This window comes from Falco rusticolus, chromosome 3 (genome assembly GCF_015220075.1).
Source record: "Falco rusticolus isolate bFalRus1 chromosome 3, bFalRus1.pri, whole genome shotgun sequence".
In the NCBI taxonomy this organism is placed as follows: domain Eukaryota; kingdom Metazoa; phylum Chordata; class Aves; order Falconiformes; family Falconidae; genus Falco; species Falco rusticolus.
In genome coordinates this window covers 115,942,331-115,960,993 of record NC_051189.1, presented here as the reverse complement: position 1 = coordinate 115,960,993, position 18,663 = coordinate 115,942,331, and the positions used below count along the sequence as shown (strand labels likewise).

Here is an 18,663-nt window from a genome sequence, read left to right as displayed (position 1 = left end):
TCTAGGCAGTCAGTCGGATCGTGAAATGTTATTTCCATTGCAATTTGGAAGCGCAAGGGAAGAAATAGAAAGGTATTTCCTATGTCCCTCCCCACACCCTGTTCCAGACAAGAAAACGATGCTTAAATCACTTTTATCTGCTACTGTTTGGGGAAGGTCCTCAAGCGTGGGGTCAGTTGTGTGCCCGCTTGTCTTGAGCGATGTGGAAGTTTGCACGGTCCTGCTCCCAGTCGGAGCCACAGGCAGCTGAGCGGGAGGTGTATATTTAGGTTTGGGATAGACAGGAGTGTAAAACTGGACAGGCTGGGATTTGTGTGGTGTCGGTTGTTTCAAACAAGTGACATCCACTTCGGATGGATTTGACTTGACTCGGACCTTGGGGAGCGGGCATGTTGCTTTTTGCTCTGCTGTTTGCCCTTGCTGTTTCCCTCGTATAACCATTCTGACCTGGGTTTGCAACTTGTGAGTCTCCAAAAATGTTGTCTATATTGACAAAATCCTCCTGTAAACGGTCCATCTCTTGTAAACACCCCCTTCAGTTCAGGCACACGTCAGGCTCAACACGGACGTTCTGATATCGGTTCTGGTGGCCAGAGGTGGGAGCAGAGCGGTGGGTGGTGGCCACGCTGGTGGGCCAGGTGGCCACCAGCCCGCTGTGTGACCTGGTCCCAGGGGCAGGGGGCAGGACACCTGCGCAGGAAGGACTCTCCGTGCTTCAACCCTCTTCTTCACGGGGTGATTTGGGAAGAGCATTTAGTAATCAATGGCTTCCTTCTGTCGCTGCGTTATGTGCAGACTATTAAAGAGGAGACGGATGGCTTGCATGAGGAGCTGGAGTTCATCCGACTCCTTGGAACAGATTTAATTTTTGCCTGTGGCGAAACTGAGAAGCCAGAAGTGAAAAAGAGCATTGACGAGGTAGGAAAACCAGCAGCTTCTGCTCCAGATAAAATCAGGTGGGAGCAAGCGGGAGCTCCAGCAGAAGAGCCTAACGAATTTTGTGGGCAATCTTGTTTTCCGTAGATGAACAATGCGTGGGAAAATCTAAACAAAACGTGGAAGGAAAGGCTTGAAAAGCTCGAAGAAGCCATGCAATCGGCTGTGCAGTACCAAGATACGCTTCAAGTAAGAGGCGGGGCTGTTTGTGTGGAGGGGGTAGACCTTGGGCACACCACTGCGAGTTGGGCACACCACTGTGAGTCCTCTCCCTTGAGTCATACTGGGATTTGCGCTAATGCAAAGCAGGAAACATTTTCTGGGCGAGTGTTTGCAGCCTCTGGTAGAGCCTGTGCTCAACAACCTGCTCCGAGGAAGAGCAGAGAGTCAATTGCGTTTTGTCTTTCCAAATTGGTCCGCGTTTCTGCACGAAGCAGCAGGGATGAGCCTGGCTGCCGTCAGCTCCTTATCCGGGAGGCAGGAGAGGCAAGGAAAGAGCTTGCACAAGCGAGTGCTGGCCAAGCGGGCATCCCTGCCCCGAAAAACAAGTTTCGTGGGTTTTTTTCGTGGTGCCAAGGCGATGGAGGCACCAGCCCTGTTTGCCCGACGAGCCGCACGGGGCGCGCGCTTTGCCGTTCCCTTGGCTAACGCTGCCCGTGCTCCTTGCAGGCCATGTTCGACTGGCTGGACAATGCCGTGATCAAACTCTGCAACATGTCGCCCGTCGGCACCGACCTCAACACGGTTAAGGAGCAAATGAACGAGATGAAGGTAGGCGGGCGGAACGGGACCGGTTCTCCGGTGCTGCCTTTGCATCGCCGGGCGGGCGCTCCAGTGATTCATTTTGTTCTGGTTTTTGTCCTGCTTGTTTTGGCAGGAGTTTAAAATGGAGGTTTACCAGCAGCAGATTGAGATGGAAAAGCTTAATCACCAAGGTGAACTGATGCTAAAAAAAGCTACAGATGAGACAGACAGAGACATCATAAAGGAACCACTGACGGAGCTGAAACATCTCTGGGAGAACCTGGGCGAGAAAATCGCTCACAGACAGGTAGAGATCTGGGCTCTCGCAAGTGTGGGGCTGAAACTCGCTGGAATGCTCCACCTCCTTCCCAACTCAAACTTGCCTTTTCCATCCCTGTCCTTGCCCAGCATAAGTTAGAAGCCGCTCTCCTGGCGCTCGGCCAGTTCCAGCACGCCTTGGCGGAGCTGATGGCCTGGCTGACCCACACCGAGGAGCTGCTCGACGCGCAAAAACCCATCAACGGGGACCCGAAAGTCATCGAGGTGGAACTCGCAAAGCACCACGTGAGTACTCCCACGCCAGGTACATTTTTAGTCTATTCCTGTGGCAGGATTTGATTTCTCGGGAAGGGTTTGAGTTGGGTTGAGTCCATGGGAGCCTGAAGGAATTCACAAGGTGTTTTGGAGAGGTTTCCGATGTTTGCCTCCCGCGTCTGGTCTAGGTGCTGAAGAACGACGTCCTGGCCCACCAAGCCACCGTGGAGACAGTGAACAAAGCGGGCAACGAGCTGCTGGAGTCGAGCGCAGGGGACGATGCCAGCAGCCTGCGACACCGCCTGGAGAAGCTGAACTCGTGCTGGGAGTCGGTGCTGCAGAAGACGGAGGAGAGGGAGCAGCAGCTGCAGTCCACGCTCCAGCAGGTCGGGGGGACGTGGCAGGGTACCCCCCGTGCTGAGAGTCCGCTTCCCCCATCGCTTTGGGGCGAAATGAAGGGGGAAAGAGTTTAGAGAGACACTTGGGGGGGTGTTAATGCGAGTTTTTCACTAACTCTTAGTCCTGGAATGGTTTGGTGCCCGAAGCGCGGCAAGGACCAGGCACACCCGCGTGCTTAAGGTTCTTCTGTGTATAACCCTCCTTAAGGCACTGCTGCATCCCGCTCTGCCTCTTTATCTGGTTTCAAAGCAAACACAGTGTTAACCTTGGCGCATGATCAATGGTGGCTGATGTCATCTGATGGGTGGCCGATTATATGTTCCTGAACAGGCCCAGGGTTTCCATGGTGAGATTGAAGATTTCCTCCTGTGGCTAACGAGGATGGAGAGCCAATTGTCGGCATCAAAACCCACAGGAGGTCTGCCAGAAACTGCCCGGGAGCAGCTCAATGCCCACATGGTAATTTCTTAGGAGAGATTTTTAATGCTTTTAATTCAGCAAGCTCCTGTCTGTCAGATATCAGCATCAAAGCATCTCCCTTCTGTATCTGATGGGAGGAAGAGCGTTTCCCTGGTCCCTTTGTACAGATAATTTTGCACTTGACGCCTGGGACAAGCATCACGATGTTCTTTAAGCAGCCCTTTCTCGGCTTAAAGTGTCACGCTGCTGTCACTTTGCTGCCTGCCCCGCACCCAATTCTCTCATCGCCCCAGCCGCGGGTCCTCTCCCAGCTCTCCCTTTGTCTCACGCTTCGGTGGTGCCTCCCTTGCAGGAGCTGTACGGCCAGCTGAAAGCCAAGGAGGACACGTACAGCCAGCTGCTGGCCAAGGGGCGACTGATGCTGCTGAACCGCGATGACTCCGGCTCTGGCTCGAAGACGGAGCAGAGCGTAGCGCTGCTGGAGCAGAAGTGGTGTCTGGTCAGCACGAAGATGGAGGAGAGAAAGGTAGCCTTGGCGGGGAGAAGCCGGCCACCCCTGTCCCATGGTCTGACAGCAGCTGCTCCCTGCTTTGCCGCCCTGCTTGCCCCGGGGGGGAGGGATGGAGCCGGTCAGGGCTGGTGTTTGGTTTACTTTTATTTTTTTAAACAACCTCTCCCTTCCTTGGTTGTGCAGGTTGGGTTTTGTCTTTCAGACGGTGCTGTCTGAGCGTCCATCGAGCTGGTGCTGTTTTTTTCTAGATAGTCATCCCAGGGGGTTAAATCACACAGAAAATGAGTCAAATTGCATTTTGGGGTTAATTTAGAGGAGAGGTGGGAAGAAACCTCCTGCGGCTCAGAAAGGCAGGCTTTGTTGGTGCTGTGCAAGACAGCCAGCCAAATCCTCCTCCGAGCTGCCTCCATCCTCGGCTTTTGGCCGGCGATGAGATAAAACAAGGGATGCGGTGGCCTCAGCCCAAGAATAAATGTGCAGCGCTGCAGCTGTTGCCGTCGGAAGATCATCCACCTCATTTCCCGAGCCGCTCTCCCCATGGCCATCCCGGTCTCAGGAAGCTGAGGGTGACGCAGCTGCTGGTGTGCCGATGAAGGTCTCCCCTTTCAGAGCTGCTTGTGGCTTTGAAAGCGAGCGGTGGCTTTCGCTGAATCCCCCTCCCCTTAGCAAACAAGTCGCGTTCCCAGGCTGAGGTGATGAGGTTCCTGTTGGAGGGACGTTTCGGCCGGGACACAAAGGCTGCTTCTGTCTGTGAAACTGCAGATCGTGAGCTCTCACAATCCATGTTGGTTTGGGTTTTTTTCTCCCCCTTCTTCCCTTCCTCCCTCCCCGCTGCGGCAGGCAAAGCTGGAGGAGGCACTGGCCCTGGCTACCGACTTCCAGAATTCCCTCCAGGACTTCATCAACTGGCTGACACTGGCCGAGCAGAGCCTGAACATCGCACCCCCGGCCAGCCTGATCCTCAACGCCGTGCTGGCCCAGATCGACGAGCACAAGGTACCGACACCGCCAGCACCCACCGGCTCCCCGGGATGGGGGCACCTCATCCCCCCTGCGCCCACGGGCTGCTCGCGGGCACGTCCAGCTGCCCTTGCCTTTGCCCTTGGCAGGTGTTCGCCAACGAGGTGAACGCTCACCGGGATCGGATCATTGAGCTGGATCAAACCGGGAACCAGCTGAAGTTTCTCAGTCAAAAGCAGGATGTCGTGTTGATCAAGAACCTGCTGGTGAGCGTCCAGTCCCGCTGGGAGAAGGTTGTCCAGCGCTCGGTGGAGCGGGGACGGGCTCTGGATGACGCCAGGAAGCGAGCCAAGCAGGTGAGAAATGTGGGAAGGGGGCGGCAGACCCCGAGGTGCGGCCAGCCTGGGAGGGCAGGAGGTCACAAGACCAGAAGGGGACTGGGGACACCACTGGCGTTTGGTTCCAGACTTGCTCCTGTTGCTTTGCAGTTCCACGAAGCTTGGAAGAAACTGATCGATTGGCTGGAGGATGCTGAGAATCACCTGGACTCGGAGCTGGAGATTTCCAATGATCCCGATAAAATCAAACTCCAGCTCTCCAAACACAAGGTAGAGCCCTGCCAAAGCAAGACCGGTGCTGGATGCTGGGTGGGAGGGCGCTTCATGGGGAGGGGGAGAGGACATCTCCTCTGCCACCTGGACAGGGGAAGGGCACGTCCGTGCCCACTGCTGGCATGGAAGATGTTCAGCTGGGGATCTTCACCAGCACCGTGTATCGGCAGGGAGCCGGGGCCAGGCTCTCTGAAGTGGTTTTGTTTTCTCTCCGGTTCCCAGGAGTTCCAGAAGACGCTTGGGGGGAAGCAGCCCGTCTACGACACCACTATCAGGACAGGCAGAGCCCTCAAAGAAAAAGCCTTGCTTCCAGATGACACTCAAAAGCTGGACAATTTGCTGGGAGAAGTGCGGGATAAGTGGGACACGGTGTGCGGCAAATCTGTGGAAAGGCAAGTCCAGCCCCGGCGTGGTACCAGCGGCGCCCGTTTGCCGAGGACCCTTAGCAGAGGGGAGAGCAGAGGAGGGGAGGCGATTTCATGGGCGGGTTGGAGGAGGTCACTGGGGCACGCCAAAGGGAGGTGACTTTGTTCCTGGAAGTTCACAGGGTTGTTTGTTTTTCAGGCAGCACAAGCTGGAAGAAGCCCTCTTGTTCTCTGGCCAGTTCATGGATGCGCTGCAGGCCCTGGTGGATTGGCTCTACAAGGTGGAACCCCAGTTAGCTGAAGACCAGCCTGTCCATGGTGACCTGGATCTGGTCATGAACCTGATGGACGCTCACAAGGTGAGAGCACCTTTCCCAGCTCTTCAGCGGGGCTTGTCTTCCCCCAGGAGCCAAAGAACAGAGGAGCCAGGGTTGGTGCCTTGCTGCAGAGCTGTGTGTCTCGCTGCTTTGCTTGGCTGCGGCCATCAAGGAGGGCAAAACCAGGGCGAAGAAGTGGGAAGAAACTTTTACGTTACTGGGAAGGTTACAGGAGCTGGAGCTCCATCCTTCCGAGTTGCTACGGGTCAGATCTGCTGAGGGTTTGGTTTTGAAAAAGTGCTTGAATTTGTAGTCCTCTATAAACTTGGCTCTTGGCAGTGTTCTCCGGTGTGTCTTGGAGACCGATGCTCCTGGGTTTGGATTAGGTCAGACGCTGAAATCCCCAGGCAGGGCTTGGGCGTCCGCTCAAGGCAGCCACTGTGGTGCAGCCTGAGCAGAGGCTGGAGCTTCCCTGCTCCAAGTCACGGCCGCTTCTGCCAGGGTGGAAATCTGGGGCTCCTGCCCATGCAGAGCTACACCAAAATACGCTCAGGAACCACCTGCCTCCCCTCCCATCGCGCTGGGTTGTGGTGGATCCCTGGTGTGGGTGCAAAATCCATGATCCAAACTATATCAGATGTGCCCTCTGGGTTTCCCCACACACACACACGTGAAACTGGCTGGAACCGATGAGCCCTGCTCATCTTCTGCCCTCTCTCCCTCCAGGTCTTCCAGAAGGAGCTGGGGAAGCGGACGGGGACGGTTCAGGTGCTGAAGCGCTCCGGCCGGGAGCTCATCGAGAACAGCCGGGACGACACAACCTGGGTGAAGGTGCAGCTGCAGGAGCTCAGCAACCGGTGGGACACGGTGTGCAAACTGTCCGTGTCCAAACAAAGCCGCCTGGAACAAGCCTTGAAGCAGGTGAGCAGAAGAATATGGGTGGAAACTCTCTTGGGGAGCTTTGCTGGGCTCCAGGTTTGTGCTGGGAGCTCAACAAAAAACCTCAGTTGAGGTTTTGCCCAGTGGCTGATCTCCTGGCCGAGCAGGACACCCCAGCCCTGCACCAGTTAACCAGTGAGAACTGCAGAGCGGTGGGCTGGTGTCAGTGATTTCCTCATTTTTTTCCCCAAAGGAGAGCCGATTAAAGGGTGATTTGGACAGGGAGGATGAAAAGCTCTTGCCGCTGTGCACAGCAGGAATAGAGCGGTGATCAGAGACCATCCAGGCTGGTGTTTGCTGATGGCCAAATGTCCAGTGCGAGAGTGAGACCTAGGTTGAAGCTTAAAAAAAAAAATAGAAAAAAGTCAAAGGTTTTTAAGTCGTTTTTACATCAAGTAGGCAATTTCTAGAATAAACTACCAAGGTGCCAAATTGGTCAGAATACAGGGGTTTATATATATATAATTATATATATAAATATATATAAATATATAAAAATAATTAAATTCATAATACAGGGGTTTATATATATAATTATATAGATATATATTAAAATAAATAATTTTATATATATATATATATATATATAAAAAATAGTTGTGCTGTTTTTAAAAGCATTTAGTTCTTCAGTGCAGCTGATGCCAAGGGGAGGGAGGTGCTGAGCCACAGGGGGACCCGTCTGCTGGTGCTGCACACATCCAGACCAACAGACGGGGCTTTTCTTCCCCTTTTTTAATGAATTTTTCAGGTCCCTTTCAGCTGTTTGGGTCTCTGGCTCTCGGCAGTGACCGAGCAGCCCGTTTGGGGAGGAGGAGGGCTGACGCCTGTGCTTTTGTCACCGCAGGCAGAGGAGTTCCGGACGGCGGTGCACATGCTGCTGGAGTGGCTCTCGGAGGCTGAGCAGTCCCTGCGCTTTCGGGGAGCGCTACCCGATGACGCCGAGGCGTTGCAGTCCCTCATTGACACGCACAAGGTAGCGGGGGGCTCTGATAGCCAACCCGAGTAAAACTTACGGGGGGGCAATAGCACGAAATAATTCACTGGGGCCTTTCAGGAGTTCATGAAGAAAGTGGAGGAGAAGAGAGTGGACGTGAACGCGGCAGTGGGCATGGGGGAGGTCATCCTGGCCGCCTGCCATCCCGACTGCATCACCACGATCAAACACTGGATCACCATCGTCCGAGCCAGGTTCGAGGAGGTGAGTCCACCCGGCTTTGGTCCAGGCTGATGGGGAGAGGCGGCGGTGGACACCACCACCAGCGTTGGCCATGGTGGGGTTGGCTCCTGTCCTGGTTGCTGAGTCATCTCCTCGTTTCCAACAGGTTCTCACGTGGGCGAAGCAGCACCAGCAGCGACTGGAGTCTGCGCTTTCCGAGCTGGTGGCGAACGCAGAGCTTCTGGAGGAGCTCCTGGCTTGGATCCAGTGGGCTGAGACAACCTTGATCCAGCGGGACCAGGAACCCATGCCGCAGAATATCGACCAGGTCAAAGCCCTCATCTCTGAACACCAGGTGAGCCCAGTACTGAGCATGGATGGGCGCTGGGGAGAGGAGCAGGGTTGGGTTTTCCCTGCCCATCCATGGAGGAGACCTTGGCTTCTCTTGGAAGTCCCTATCAAAACAGCATGTCACCCAGCCGTGTCACCTGGGAGCAAAGCCATCCCAGGGGATGGACTCCCCCATCTGCAGATAGCTTGACCACAAGCCCCCGTTGCCGGTGCTTGATGCTGATGTCTTTGTGGGCTTGACAAATCCCACGGAGGATGCGGCGCAACAGGAGACCAAAACCATCTCGAAACCGCAAAGGTTTTCTTGTCCCTTCTGTATTTTGACAGTCCTTTATGGAGGAGATGACACGGAAACAGCCAGACGTGGACCGGGTGACGAAGACGTACAAGAGGAAAGCTACTGAGCCCCCCCACGGCCCTTTCATCGACAAGTCCCGCAGCAACAGTACGTCTCCGCTCCATCCGTGGCTTCTGGTGAAACGCGCTGCGACGGGAGGAAATGAAACGCCTAGGAAACGAATTAACTTTGATTATCAATTAACAAGGCATCCTGCACTGAGAGCCACCAGGAAGGTGGCTGACACTTGTCAGGAGGGGAAGATGCAGGTGGCCCGTGTGGAAAGAGCCGTGCTGGGGTGCGCTGCGCCGGGGGAGGCGTGGGCTGCCCCTGCTCTTCCCTTGCTCTCTGCAGTTGCTTTGCGATGAGGTTTTGGGGTCCTGTTTTATGTGGTTGAAGCCAGAATCCAACAGGAATTTTCAAAGGCAAAGGGAGCACCATGGTGGAGGTGTTGGGTGCGGAGCCGTCCATCACCCTGGCCTCCTACCTGGGGGCACCGCATCCCTGCAGAGCGCAGCCTGCGAGGCAGTGGGAGCTTCCCCATTTGAAAAATAAAACACATTTCATTGCTGCGCTTTCCTGGACCACCCAGGCTGGGTGAACCCACCACCGCCACCTCAAACCATGCCTTTTTCTCCCTTTTTTCCAGGAAAATCCTTGAGTCAGGCCACCCCCCCCAGCATGCCCATTATCTCCCAGTCGGAAACAAAGAACCCCCGGATAAACCAGCTCTCGGCGCGCTGGCAGCAGGTCTGGCTGCTGGCGCTGGAGCGGCAGAGGAAGCTCAACGATGCTCTGGACAGACTGGAGGAGGTAACGGCACCGGGTGCTGCGGGCAGGGGCGGGGGGAGCGCTGCCGGGGGGTGCTCGCCCGAGGGGTGTGGGAAGCATTTTAAATGGGTGCTGCCTCTTGAATTGCCCAGCTCTTGCAGACGGTTGCTGCTGCCTTTCTGAAAATGCCAAAAGAAAAAAAAAATATTCCTGAAATATTAAGGCTGAAAACTTACCTTCTGTAATTAACTGCACATTAATGAACTGCTTTGTGCTCCTGCAGTCGGTATCTGTAGAGGTAATGACAGCCAGGCCTGCTTTACTCCTAGTAATTAGTATTAACAATTACTGTCTATATCTTTTCCAAGCATCTAATGTAATTTTTGTTTTTATTTACGCTTAACAAAGCAGCTATGCCCAGAAGTGAGTGTTTTTGGTTTTTTGTTGCTTTTGCTGTAGGTCAGTTCAATTTATACGTATTAATGTTTTTTCTTTGTTGCTTTTAACTCCCAAGAATGTTTAGAGAAAAAAAAAAACAAACCACAAACCCCCACGCTAAAAATTGTTGCGTCACTTGTGAGCTGCTTGAGCTGGTGGGGTCATGGGGGTCCTTTTGGTGGGGGTGGATTAGAAGGGGGTCGAAGGGTGAGCGGCTCATCTGGGGCTGGTGGCAGGGTTTGCAGAGCTGAGATGTGCCCCAGCTGCTGTCTTTACCTGGAAAATGAGCAAAAAATTCCTTCTGGGCTGCTTAGAGGGAAAGGGAGAGGGGAGGCACATGCCCAAAACGATGCCAGCCATGGGTTTTCCTCCTGGGCAGAGCCTGGCGAGTTGTTAGGTGAAACCCAGGCGAGGAAGCATCCCTAAATGCCCGAGCAGAGACGGGGCGGGGGGGGTGGATGTGTGTCTGTGTGCCAGTAGCTGATACCTCTGCATATGTGTACGTATAGCAGCGTGGGGGATGCTGCATCCCGTGTCGATGGTCCCGTGCTGCGCAGTCCACGTGGTGGCTGTTGGCTACGCTGTGTGTCCTTCTGTTCTGGAAAGTTGATTTGAGCCACCTTCTCGTTAACGGGGGTCATCTGGATAAAGCCAGCTAAACCAGCCCGGGAGGGGGGCAGCGAGTTAGCACCGGGAGCTCGGGCACGGGCTCGCCGCGAGGCCGGTGTTTCGGGGTGCTGTAGAGCCGGGGGTGCTGCTCCTGCCGGGATTTCCCCCGCTGACCGGCGTGGGTTTCCCTCCAGTTGAAGGAATTTGCAAACTTCGACTTCGACGTCTGGCGGAAAAAGTATATGCGCTGGATGAACCACAAGAAATCCCGCGTCATGGACTTCTTCCGACGCATTGACAAAGACCAAGACGGGAAGATCACCCGGCAGGAGTTTATCGATGGCATCCTGGCCTCCAGTAAGTCCCTGCCTGCCCTAAAACGAGCTTGGAAAACAGCTCGCAAAAAAATCAAAGCATAACCCCTTGGCGTGGTCGCCTTCATTTTTTCCCTCTTCGAGATCATAGTAGAGGAACCATCACAAGTCCACTGAGTGGACCGTGACACCACCTTGGGGTGACAAGGTTGTCCCTGCTCTGGGACCGACGTCCCCAGCTCTGCTGAGTGAGGTCCCTGCATCAGTTGCTCATTTCTCTCTCCTTCCAGAATTCCCCACCACGAAGCTGGAGATGACCGCGGTGGCCGACATCTTTGACCGCGACGGCGACGGCTACATTGATTACTATGAATTCGTGGCCGCTCTCCATCCCAACAAGGATGCCTACCGCCCCACCACCGATGCCGACAAGATCGAAGATGAGGTAAAGCACCGAAAGAGATGGGGGCTGGGGGTGGGGGTGGGGGGTGGGGGTGGGGTGCTTCAGGCTGCGGGGGGGGGGGGGGGGGGTTGGGGGTGGGGAAAACAAAAAGGAGAAAAAAAAAAGGGATCGTGGTGGCACTGAGCCAAAATAATTGGCTGGTATGGAGAGCCCCTATGGGGTTTTTGAAGGAAAGGCTGGTTAGGTCTGTGTTTTATCCGAGCGGTGCCCAGTGTCGGGGGAGATTCCCCAAATCCTGGTCCCTTACCTCTCTTGTTGGCGGTGGCAGGTCACCAGGCAAGTGGCCCAGTGCAAGTGTGCCAAGAGGTTTCAAGTGGAGCAGATCGGCGAGAACAAATACCGGGTAAGGCACCGGGGGCCAAATGCTGCCCCGGCGGCACAAATCCTGCTCCCTCTTCCCACGCGGGGCGGGGATCGCCAACGGGATGCCCAGCCCAGTGCAGGGGGACCCTGCCGGGCTCCCTGGGGCGAGACGGAGACCTCGTCCTCTGGCACGGCCGGCTGCCGGCGGGGGTGGCTGGGCTGTGTTTGCCCAGCGCCGTGCTCAGCCCCAGGGCGTTCCCTGCATCGGGAAAGTATAAAAGTGTCCCTGTTCTGGGGCAGCCGGCCCGTCGGCCCCGTGAAACGCTGCATTCACGCCGCCAGCAGCCGCCCTTGAAGTTTTCCTTGTGGATGAGTGTACCTTACGCCTGTGTTTTTCTTAGCCGGCTCCCGAAGAAGGGAGAATAATTTCCTTAAAGAATCTCTTTGTAACGAGCTCGCCTGTTGACGTTTCAAATCGTTCACCGAGGTGAACTGGCGAAGCGAGCTGGCAGCAGAGCTCTTTTCCTTTCCTGCCCTTTTTTGGGGGGGGGATTATTTGGGGCTGATGCTCTGGCCGGGAAGAGCCGAGCTGCAGCGCTCTCCCCCCCGGCTGCACTGGCCCCAGGTTCCCCCAACTTCTTACAAATAGCGTAAACCCCACAGATTTCTAACTACCTGCAGTTAACAGTTTTCATGATGATTGCACTGTTAATCCCATAAATGTTTTTCTTGTTTTTCTTTCCCCTCCTCTTCCTCTCGACTTTTTCCCCCTCCCCATCCCTGCTCCCTCCACAACTCCTCTCCCTCCATAGTTCTTCCTCGGCAATCAGGTACAGTTTGCCTTGCGATGCTGTCTCTCACCTCTTTTTTTTTTTTTTTTTTTCCACCTTTTTTTTTTTTAATTTTATTTTTTAACAAACGTAGCTTTGTGTGTCCATGATGCTGCTCTGTCCTTTGTTGCTGTGGGAGGATGTGATCTGTGAGCGCTGCTCAGCAGAGCCTGGTACAGAGGAGTGCCTGAGCTGGGAGGGCCACCCGAAAATAAACCTGCATTGGGCAGAAAAAAGGGGAAAAATTGGAAAAGCAGGATTTGACAGAAATGGAGGGTTTTTTTCTCTCTGTGGCTCCTTTCTTGGATTTTTTTTTTATGATACTGATGGTAACCAGTGGTGAATCACTGCACCCTGTGGCAGAGATGGGCTCGTGCCCGGGACTCTCAGTCAGGGAACAGCCACCCCAGATGAAATGGGGGCTACACCTGCCTGCAGGAGGGTTGTACCAGGCTCTGGGTGGGTTTGCATCGCCGTCACCATGCGAATGCCGAGTCCACCCCTTTAATCCCGTAGATAACCATAACTAAACCCTCATCCCCGCTACACCCGGTGAGTAACTCCTAACTGGAGCAAGGCTCACAACACCCGCATGTATCCCCGTTCCTGCCGTGAGCCGAGATGAGCAGTGCAGCGTGCGTGAGTGCCGGCTGGTTCAGGGGGCAGAGCTCTTTTTTTAACAGGACTGGAGCATCACATCCCGTTACGATGTGCCCACTGCCCCCACTCAAACAGAAAAGCATCTTTTTCATGTGGAGTGATGGTGCCCTACCAAAAACGTCCCCAAAAAGACACAAACTTGGATGTCAGAAGCGGGTCCAGCAGAGCTCTGGCTTGAATTTAGGCAGTGATTATAGAAACATTTGCAACAGCAGCTGAAATATAATGGAAACGTGGCAGTGGAAATGAGAATTGACTTGTCCCTGGTTTTCCCTGGTACAGAACTAGCTCTTGGAGACACCTGACGTAGAGCCTGGAGAGAGGAAAGGCAGCTCCCCCCTCCTCCCTGCCCAGGGGCACCTTGGCCGTGCAGAGCTCTTTCATCCCCCCACTGGGGCGAGCACCTTTTGGTAGGACCCCCCCAGTTGGGGAGACCCACCAGTGCAGGGGCCAGGGTCGCATATCCCTGTGGGAAGGAGGGTTGGAGATGCTGCTACCTCCGCCTGCTGTCACCCATCTCAGTGTGGCTTTGCGTTCTCCGTTTTCATTTAATGCCTTGTGTTTTGTGTTCGTCTCCACCCAGGGAAAACATTGCTGATATTTTTATTATTATTATTATTATTTTTAATCATTCTGAAGATGATCTTGCTTTCGAAAGCTGGTTCCCCTCTCTTCTCATCGCAGCAGCTCTGCAGCCCTGGATGCAGAGCTGCTACATCCCAGCCAGGCTCCCAGCATCCTGTACCGGCTCCGCCGCCGGTGGGATGCGGAGGGCAGTCGGGAGCCTGGGCTCGGCTATCCAGGAGCTTTAGGGAGCTTGGAAAAAACCAGACACACGCTTCTGATTCAGGGTGCACTTGTTTGATATTGCAGGTGTTTAAAATCACTAATGAACATTGCAATCACTAATCAACATTGCTGCGGGATTCCTGCCTGGATTCCCATCCCTCTGCACTCACTGAAACATCCTCACTGGCGATCTCTGCGGCGCGGGCTTGCTGGCTGGTGGGGTCAAGTCTGAGGCTCGGTGAAATCCCTGGATTTCAGACTTGATGATCAGAGGTTTCTCACTCAGCGGGGACACTGCTTGCCTTACAGATTCACTGGTGCTCAGTGATCTGAATCAGCCGGCTCTTTTCCACCTGGGCTGCACCAGGAGGGTCATTGCATTGCCAGCCTCTATTTCCTTCACAAGAAAAGGAAAAACTACAATTCCGGGTGAGAAAAACCCCATTCAGAGACCAAATTCCAAAATCTCATTGGGTGCCCTAAAAAATTCTCTCTTCCCAGCTTTAAAACTAAAGGATTTGGATAACTGCGTCATTTTAAAACCACACGGCAGAAAAACCCCTGTAAATTGGTACTAGCCTGAGCTTATTCCAGAAGAACTGATTTGGAGAAACCTTAAAAATACTCAATAATTAATTCAATTCATGAAAGCATTTGGTGCAGCCCGCTGTGGGAAGGAGCCGAGCATCCCTTGGTGTGTTCCCCTTGTCTGAACTGTTTCTTGGCTCCGCAGTTCGGCGATTCCCAGCAGCTGCGGCTGGTCCGTATCCTGCGGAGCACAGTCATGGTTCGCGTCGGTGGAGGATGGATGGCCCTGGATGAATTTTTAGTGAAGAATGATCCTTGCAGAGGTAAAGCAATTCCTGGGGGTTTATACAACTGGTGCCATCTCGCCCGGTGAGGGGAGGCTGAGAAGTTCTCCGCTGTGACTGAATGACCAGATTGGGTCTGGCTTATCCAAATAGGCAGGACTTGGAGAAAACAGATCCAAAGCAAACCACAGGAGTTAAAATATTTGGCAATACCGGAGGGAATCTCGCAGCCTTTAGCCAGGTGTCCTGGGAGGAGAAGAGGGCAAGGTGGTGCATGTTGGTTTTGAGACCCCAGCAAACAGAGCTGCGTGGCCGTGCTGGAGGTCTCGGCTTCCTGACGAGGCGGTCGGTGCGTACGTGCGACTCTGTGGGTGATGGAGTGGGCTTCCTAAAGGTGACCTGAAAGAACTCAAAAGGTTCAAAGCTGGGAGGTGGTAAAATCCTGCTCTGAGACACTCTGGGGAGAAGATGCTCCAGGCCAGGATCCGTGACCCCGTGGTTCTGCTGCACTGGGCTGTGGCCACGGGGCGCTGGTGGTCCAGGCTCATCTGAGGGCATAAGGAGATGTTTCTCCTGTGGCTTTGCACAACTTGATTTCTCTCTGATGTATTTCTAATGCAAGTTTTCTCAGTCTGTCTGTTGTCTTTAGCTCCTTTGGTGAGACACGTTTGGAAGGGAGGATTGGGATAATGCAGACCAGGGTCACGTACTGCGGGCACAGAGAACCAGGGTCGCCTCCATCCCAAAACCTTCAGTCTGGAGGTTTTATCACAGTCGGAGCTGTTGGGCTGGAAGTGACACTGCTGTGACAGGCTGAGAGCCGTGACCGTGGGACAGAGAAGGATTAGCCAGCAGGCTGGCCAGGAATGAAGTGCATCGAGGCTGTTTATTTTGGAGAATTTAGATCTGCTCTCCATATGTCTCTGTCTCACCGGGGTCTCTGAGATGTTAATTGCTTTGGGTATGTCTTCTTCAAGCTGCTGCCTAACCCTTCCTTGCTCCTGCTGGCCGACGGCTGTTGCTGAAAGCAGCGTGATTTACAGCGTGTACCACTTGCTTCAGGGAACCCTCAAGATTTTCCTGCTCCTCCGACCTCCCCCATTCATGCTTGGCAGCAGATGTTTCAAGAGTGCTGACAATCGGGGTTGTTTCCATCCCTTGGTTATCTCAGCGTGGTACTTCCCTTCTGCAAATGCCGCCTTGGCTTTCTGGGCCATAATGCATCGACTCTGAAATTGCTCCCGCGTCCCGTAAGGCTCGATGCGTGCCCTTGCTCCCTGTTGGAGCACCGTGAGCATGAAAAATGTTGGCAGTGTCAGCTGGTCCAGGAGCCCACAGACTCTCTCCCTGCTTGGTTGCCTCTTGCGCACTAAAGGGAGACCCTCCAGCTCTTGGAGGCATTTGGAGGAAAATTTTCAAGTTAGTTTTGAATGGTTGGTGGTCACTTCTCTCCCCCCTCTCCCCAAAAACCGGTGAAGAGCTGCCCAGAGCTGTGAGAGGGCAGGATCTCAGCCCTTCATAGCTCTTATTATTATTTTTAAGCCACGTTGAAGGTGACATTGGCCGCTGTTGTAACACAGTGTTTAAAGGCCTCTAGGATGCTTTCCCCAAGACACAAGAGAATAATAGAGCGTCCAGTATGAACTCATGGGCATCAGGCAGCTTTTAATCAGCTGATTTCTTGGAGAGCTGATCCACGGCAGAGTTGGTTAAGGCAGAGCAAGAGCCAGGACAGTCTCCCTGCCATCCACTCGCCCTCGGACGTGGGCTTGGGGAGACATCAGTGGGACGAGCGCTCCGACCCCCGGAGCCTCCTGACCCCTGGAAATGACGTTGTGTTCATGTGAACCTCAGGTCCCCTCTTCTTTATCCCCTTCCAGCACGAGGACGGACCAACCTTGAACTCCGAGAGAAATTCATCTTGCCGGAGGGGGCCTCCCAGGGAATGACCCCGTTCCGATCGCGAGGCCGAAGATCAAAACCATCCTCCCGAGCAGCCTCCCCGACACGATCCAGTTCCAGCGCCAGCCAGAGCAACCACAGCTGCGCCTCCATGCCATCCTCTCCTGCAACTCCGGCCAGCGGAGCCAAGGTGGGGTTCCCGCGGGAAGCCTTCCTCTTTCCTCTCCTTTAGGGACCAGTGGCCTCCAAACCCATCCCGGCGAGATGAGGAGGAGGAGGAGGAGGATGTTGGGTCTTTGGGGCTTGGTGGTTACTGTGGTCTCTAGAAGATGTTCATGGTGTCTGCAGGAGGAACCTCCTGTCCATGTGGGATGGGTGGGGTGGGATGGTGCAGGACAGGTTTCCAGCCCACACTGGGTGCTCGTGACTCCGCAGGAGCATCCCCGGCACTCCCGTGCAGCCGAAGGCTCCTGGTCCCCGGGGCAGGGCTGTGCCATAGCTGTGGTGCCTGGACGGCACGCAGGACGAAGCCATCGCCCATCACCTCTCCTTTCCCGTCGCATCATCCGCCCATGCATGTTTTATTTCATCATCTGTTTGGGTTTTTCCCCCTTTATTTTAATTGTTATATTTCCTGTTGGGTTCTCGTTTCATTTTAGTGCCGTTTCCCCCCCATTCCAGATACTTTTCCATTTCTTTTTTTTTTTTTTTTTTTTCCACTCACTTCCACCTCTCCCCCCTCTCCTTTGGATTTTCCATTTCACAGACTCCACATCACTTCTCTCGATGTTATGACAAACCCTGGTTGATAAACAGTAAAGCGGGCACCCCCCTGAGGGGATTCGATTATTCCGACTTCCAGCTCCTGAGCGCCGAGGTAGAGTATGGTCTCACAGCTCCGAGGACCTGCCGACAGGCTGGAGTGCCGCTGGCACGGAGAAATCTTGCTCCCCTGCCTGTTTTTAACGCTTTCCTTGTGGTAGAGCAGCGCTTGTTAGCACCGCTAACGCTCGGACTGTTAGCGTTTTTCATGGGTTTCTAACTCGGATTAAATAAAACATCGACCTGAGAAGAAAGCGCAAAGGCTGGCAAGTCACGGTTACCTGCTCTCTAACCAAGAGAGCAGCATTTATCCTCTTGTGCTTTTAAAAAAAAGTATTTTCCAAGCTGTAATAGCTTTTAAGCATTGAAAAGTGGCCGTCTTTGGCTTTCAAAAATTGCAATCCAGCAGCCGAGTTGAGACTTGAAAATCAGCTACAGCGCATGCACAGTACCCACGTTGCCTTCATTTTTATTTATCACCGCATTGAAGCACGTATTACGGTGTGTCGGGCACTTTCACCGGCTTGATGCTTCCAGGAGGATGAATTCGGGCTGAGATTTTGATCTCCCTAAAGTTACAGCCTCCTTGCGGATTTCCCTTGACCTTGTAAATCGGTGATGAGAAATACCGGGTGGATCTCGGTGGTTCACGCAGCGGTGGTGTGCGCTGGCGAGATAACTGCGTTCTTGCTTGGCGGTGCTTTCACGCAGAAAAGGAATTATTTTATATCATCAGAAGGTCAGGAGCAGTTCCCCAGTTGCCCCAAATTGCCTGCTTGCTGCCTATTATCAAATAGGACCAAGGATGAGAATGGAAATCTCTGATGATGAAAATGGTACCTTCGCAATCACGTGTTAATGGATTTTAATTCCCTCGGCACCCCCTCCCCCCTCCCCTCCCCCACCGCAGCTCCAGTTTCAATGGCTTTTCAAGATGTCCAAGATTCTCCAAAATCACCAAATCACAGGGGACGGAGGGAAAACTCTCCAGCTGTTGTTTTTAAAGCTCGCGGGGAAGTGCCCTCTGGTATGAACATCCATCTCTGCGGGATGCAGCTGGGCTGGAGCCATCCCTGCAGCGCGGCGGTGTGTGTCCCCCGTCCCCCCTGGGTCACATCGGGCAGCCGCTTTCCTGCAGCGCTGCCCCAACCCCAGCGCTTTGCTTGGTGTCTGGAAACTGGAGCTGCCTTTTCCAGCTGGATCCAGGTGCCCTCGCCCTGCCGGCACCGGCCCCTTCGCCCCTTCGCTTTCTTCCGCAGCGGTGGGAGCAGAGCTGCCTGGTGCGCTGCTTTCCACCCCCGCCACCTGCATTCGCAGCATCTTAAAGGTCAGGAAAAGCACCGTTTCAGGATGCGACCGAAGCCGATTCG

The 18,663-nt window shown here is 54.1% G+C and overlaps 1 protein-coding gene across 38 annotated transcripts in view; it reads left to right on the top strand.

The window, feature by feature from the left end:
* The window catches only part of MACF1 (microtubule actin crosslinking factor 1), a 146,023-nt gene that overhangs the window by 124,638 nt on the left and 2,722 nt on the right, over nucleotides 1-18,663 (top strand). For 17 of the 38 annotated variants that reach the window (XM_037379874.1, XM_037379891.1, XM_037379890.1 and 14 more), the window contains 27 exons: nucleotides 796-918; nucleotides 1,024-1,125; nucleotides 1,606-1,707; nucleotides 1,814-1,987; nucleotides 2,089-2,244; nucleotides 2,403-2,600; nucleotides 2,944-3,072; nucleotides 3,386-3,559; nucleotides 4,385-4,540; nucleotides 4,654-4,860; nucleotides 4,993-5,112; nucleotides 5,338-5,507; nucleotides 5,680-5,839; nucleotides 6,524-6,718; nucleotides 7,581-7,709; nucleotides 7,791-7,934; nucleotides 8,059-8,247; nucleotides 8,571-8,688; nucleotides 9,230-9,393; nucleotides 9,760-9,774; nucleotides 10,593-10,755; nucleotides 11,003-11,157; nucleotides 11,444-11,518; nucleotides 12,291-12,308; nucleotides 14,491-14,608; nucleotides 16,450-16,661; nucleotides 17,238-17,348. In XM_037379874.1, coding sequence (XP_037235771.1) covers nucleotides 796-918; nucleotides 1,024-1,125; nucleotides 1,606-1,707; nucleotides 1,814-1,987; nucleotides 2,089-2,244; nucleotides 2,403-2,600; nucleotides 2,944-3,072; nucleotides 3,386-3,559; nucleotides 4,385-4,540; nucleotides 4,654-4,860; nucleotides 4,993-5,112; nucleotides 5,338-5,507; nucleotides 5,680-5,839; nucleotides 6,524-6,718; nucleotides 7,581-7,709; nucleotides 7,791-7,934; nucleotides 8,059-8,247; nucleotides 8,571-8,688; nucleotides 9,230-9,393; nucleotides 9,760-9,774; nucleotides 10,593-10,755; nucleotides 11,003-11,157; nucleotides 11,444-11,518; nucleotides 12,291-12,308; nucleotides 14,491-14,608; nucleotides 16,450-16,661; nucleotides 17,238-17,348 — 3,777 coding nt within the window. The other 21 variants (XM_037379906.1, XM_037379909.1, XM_037379908.1 and 18 more) reach the window with 13 other exon arrangements.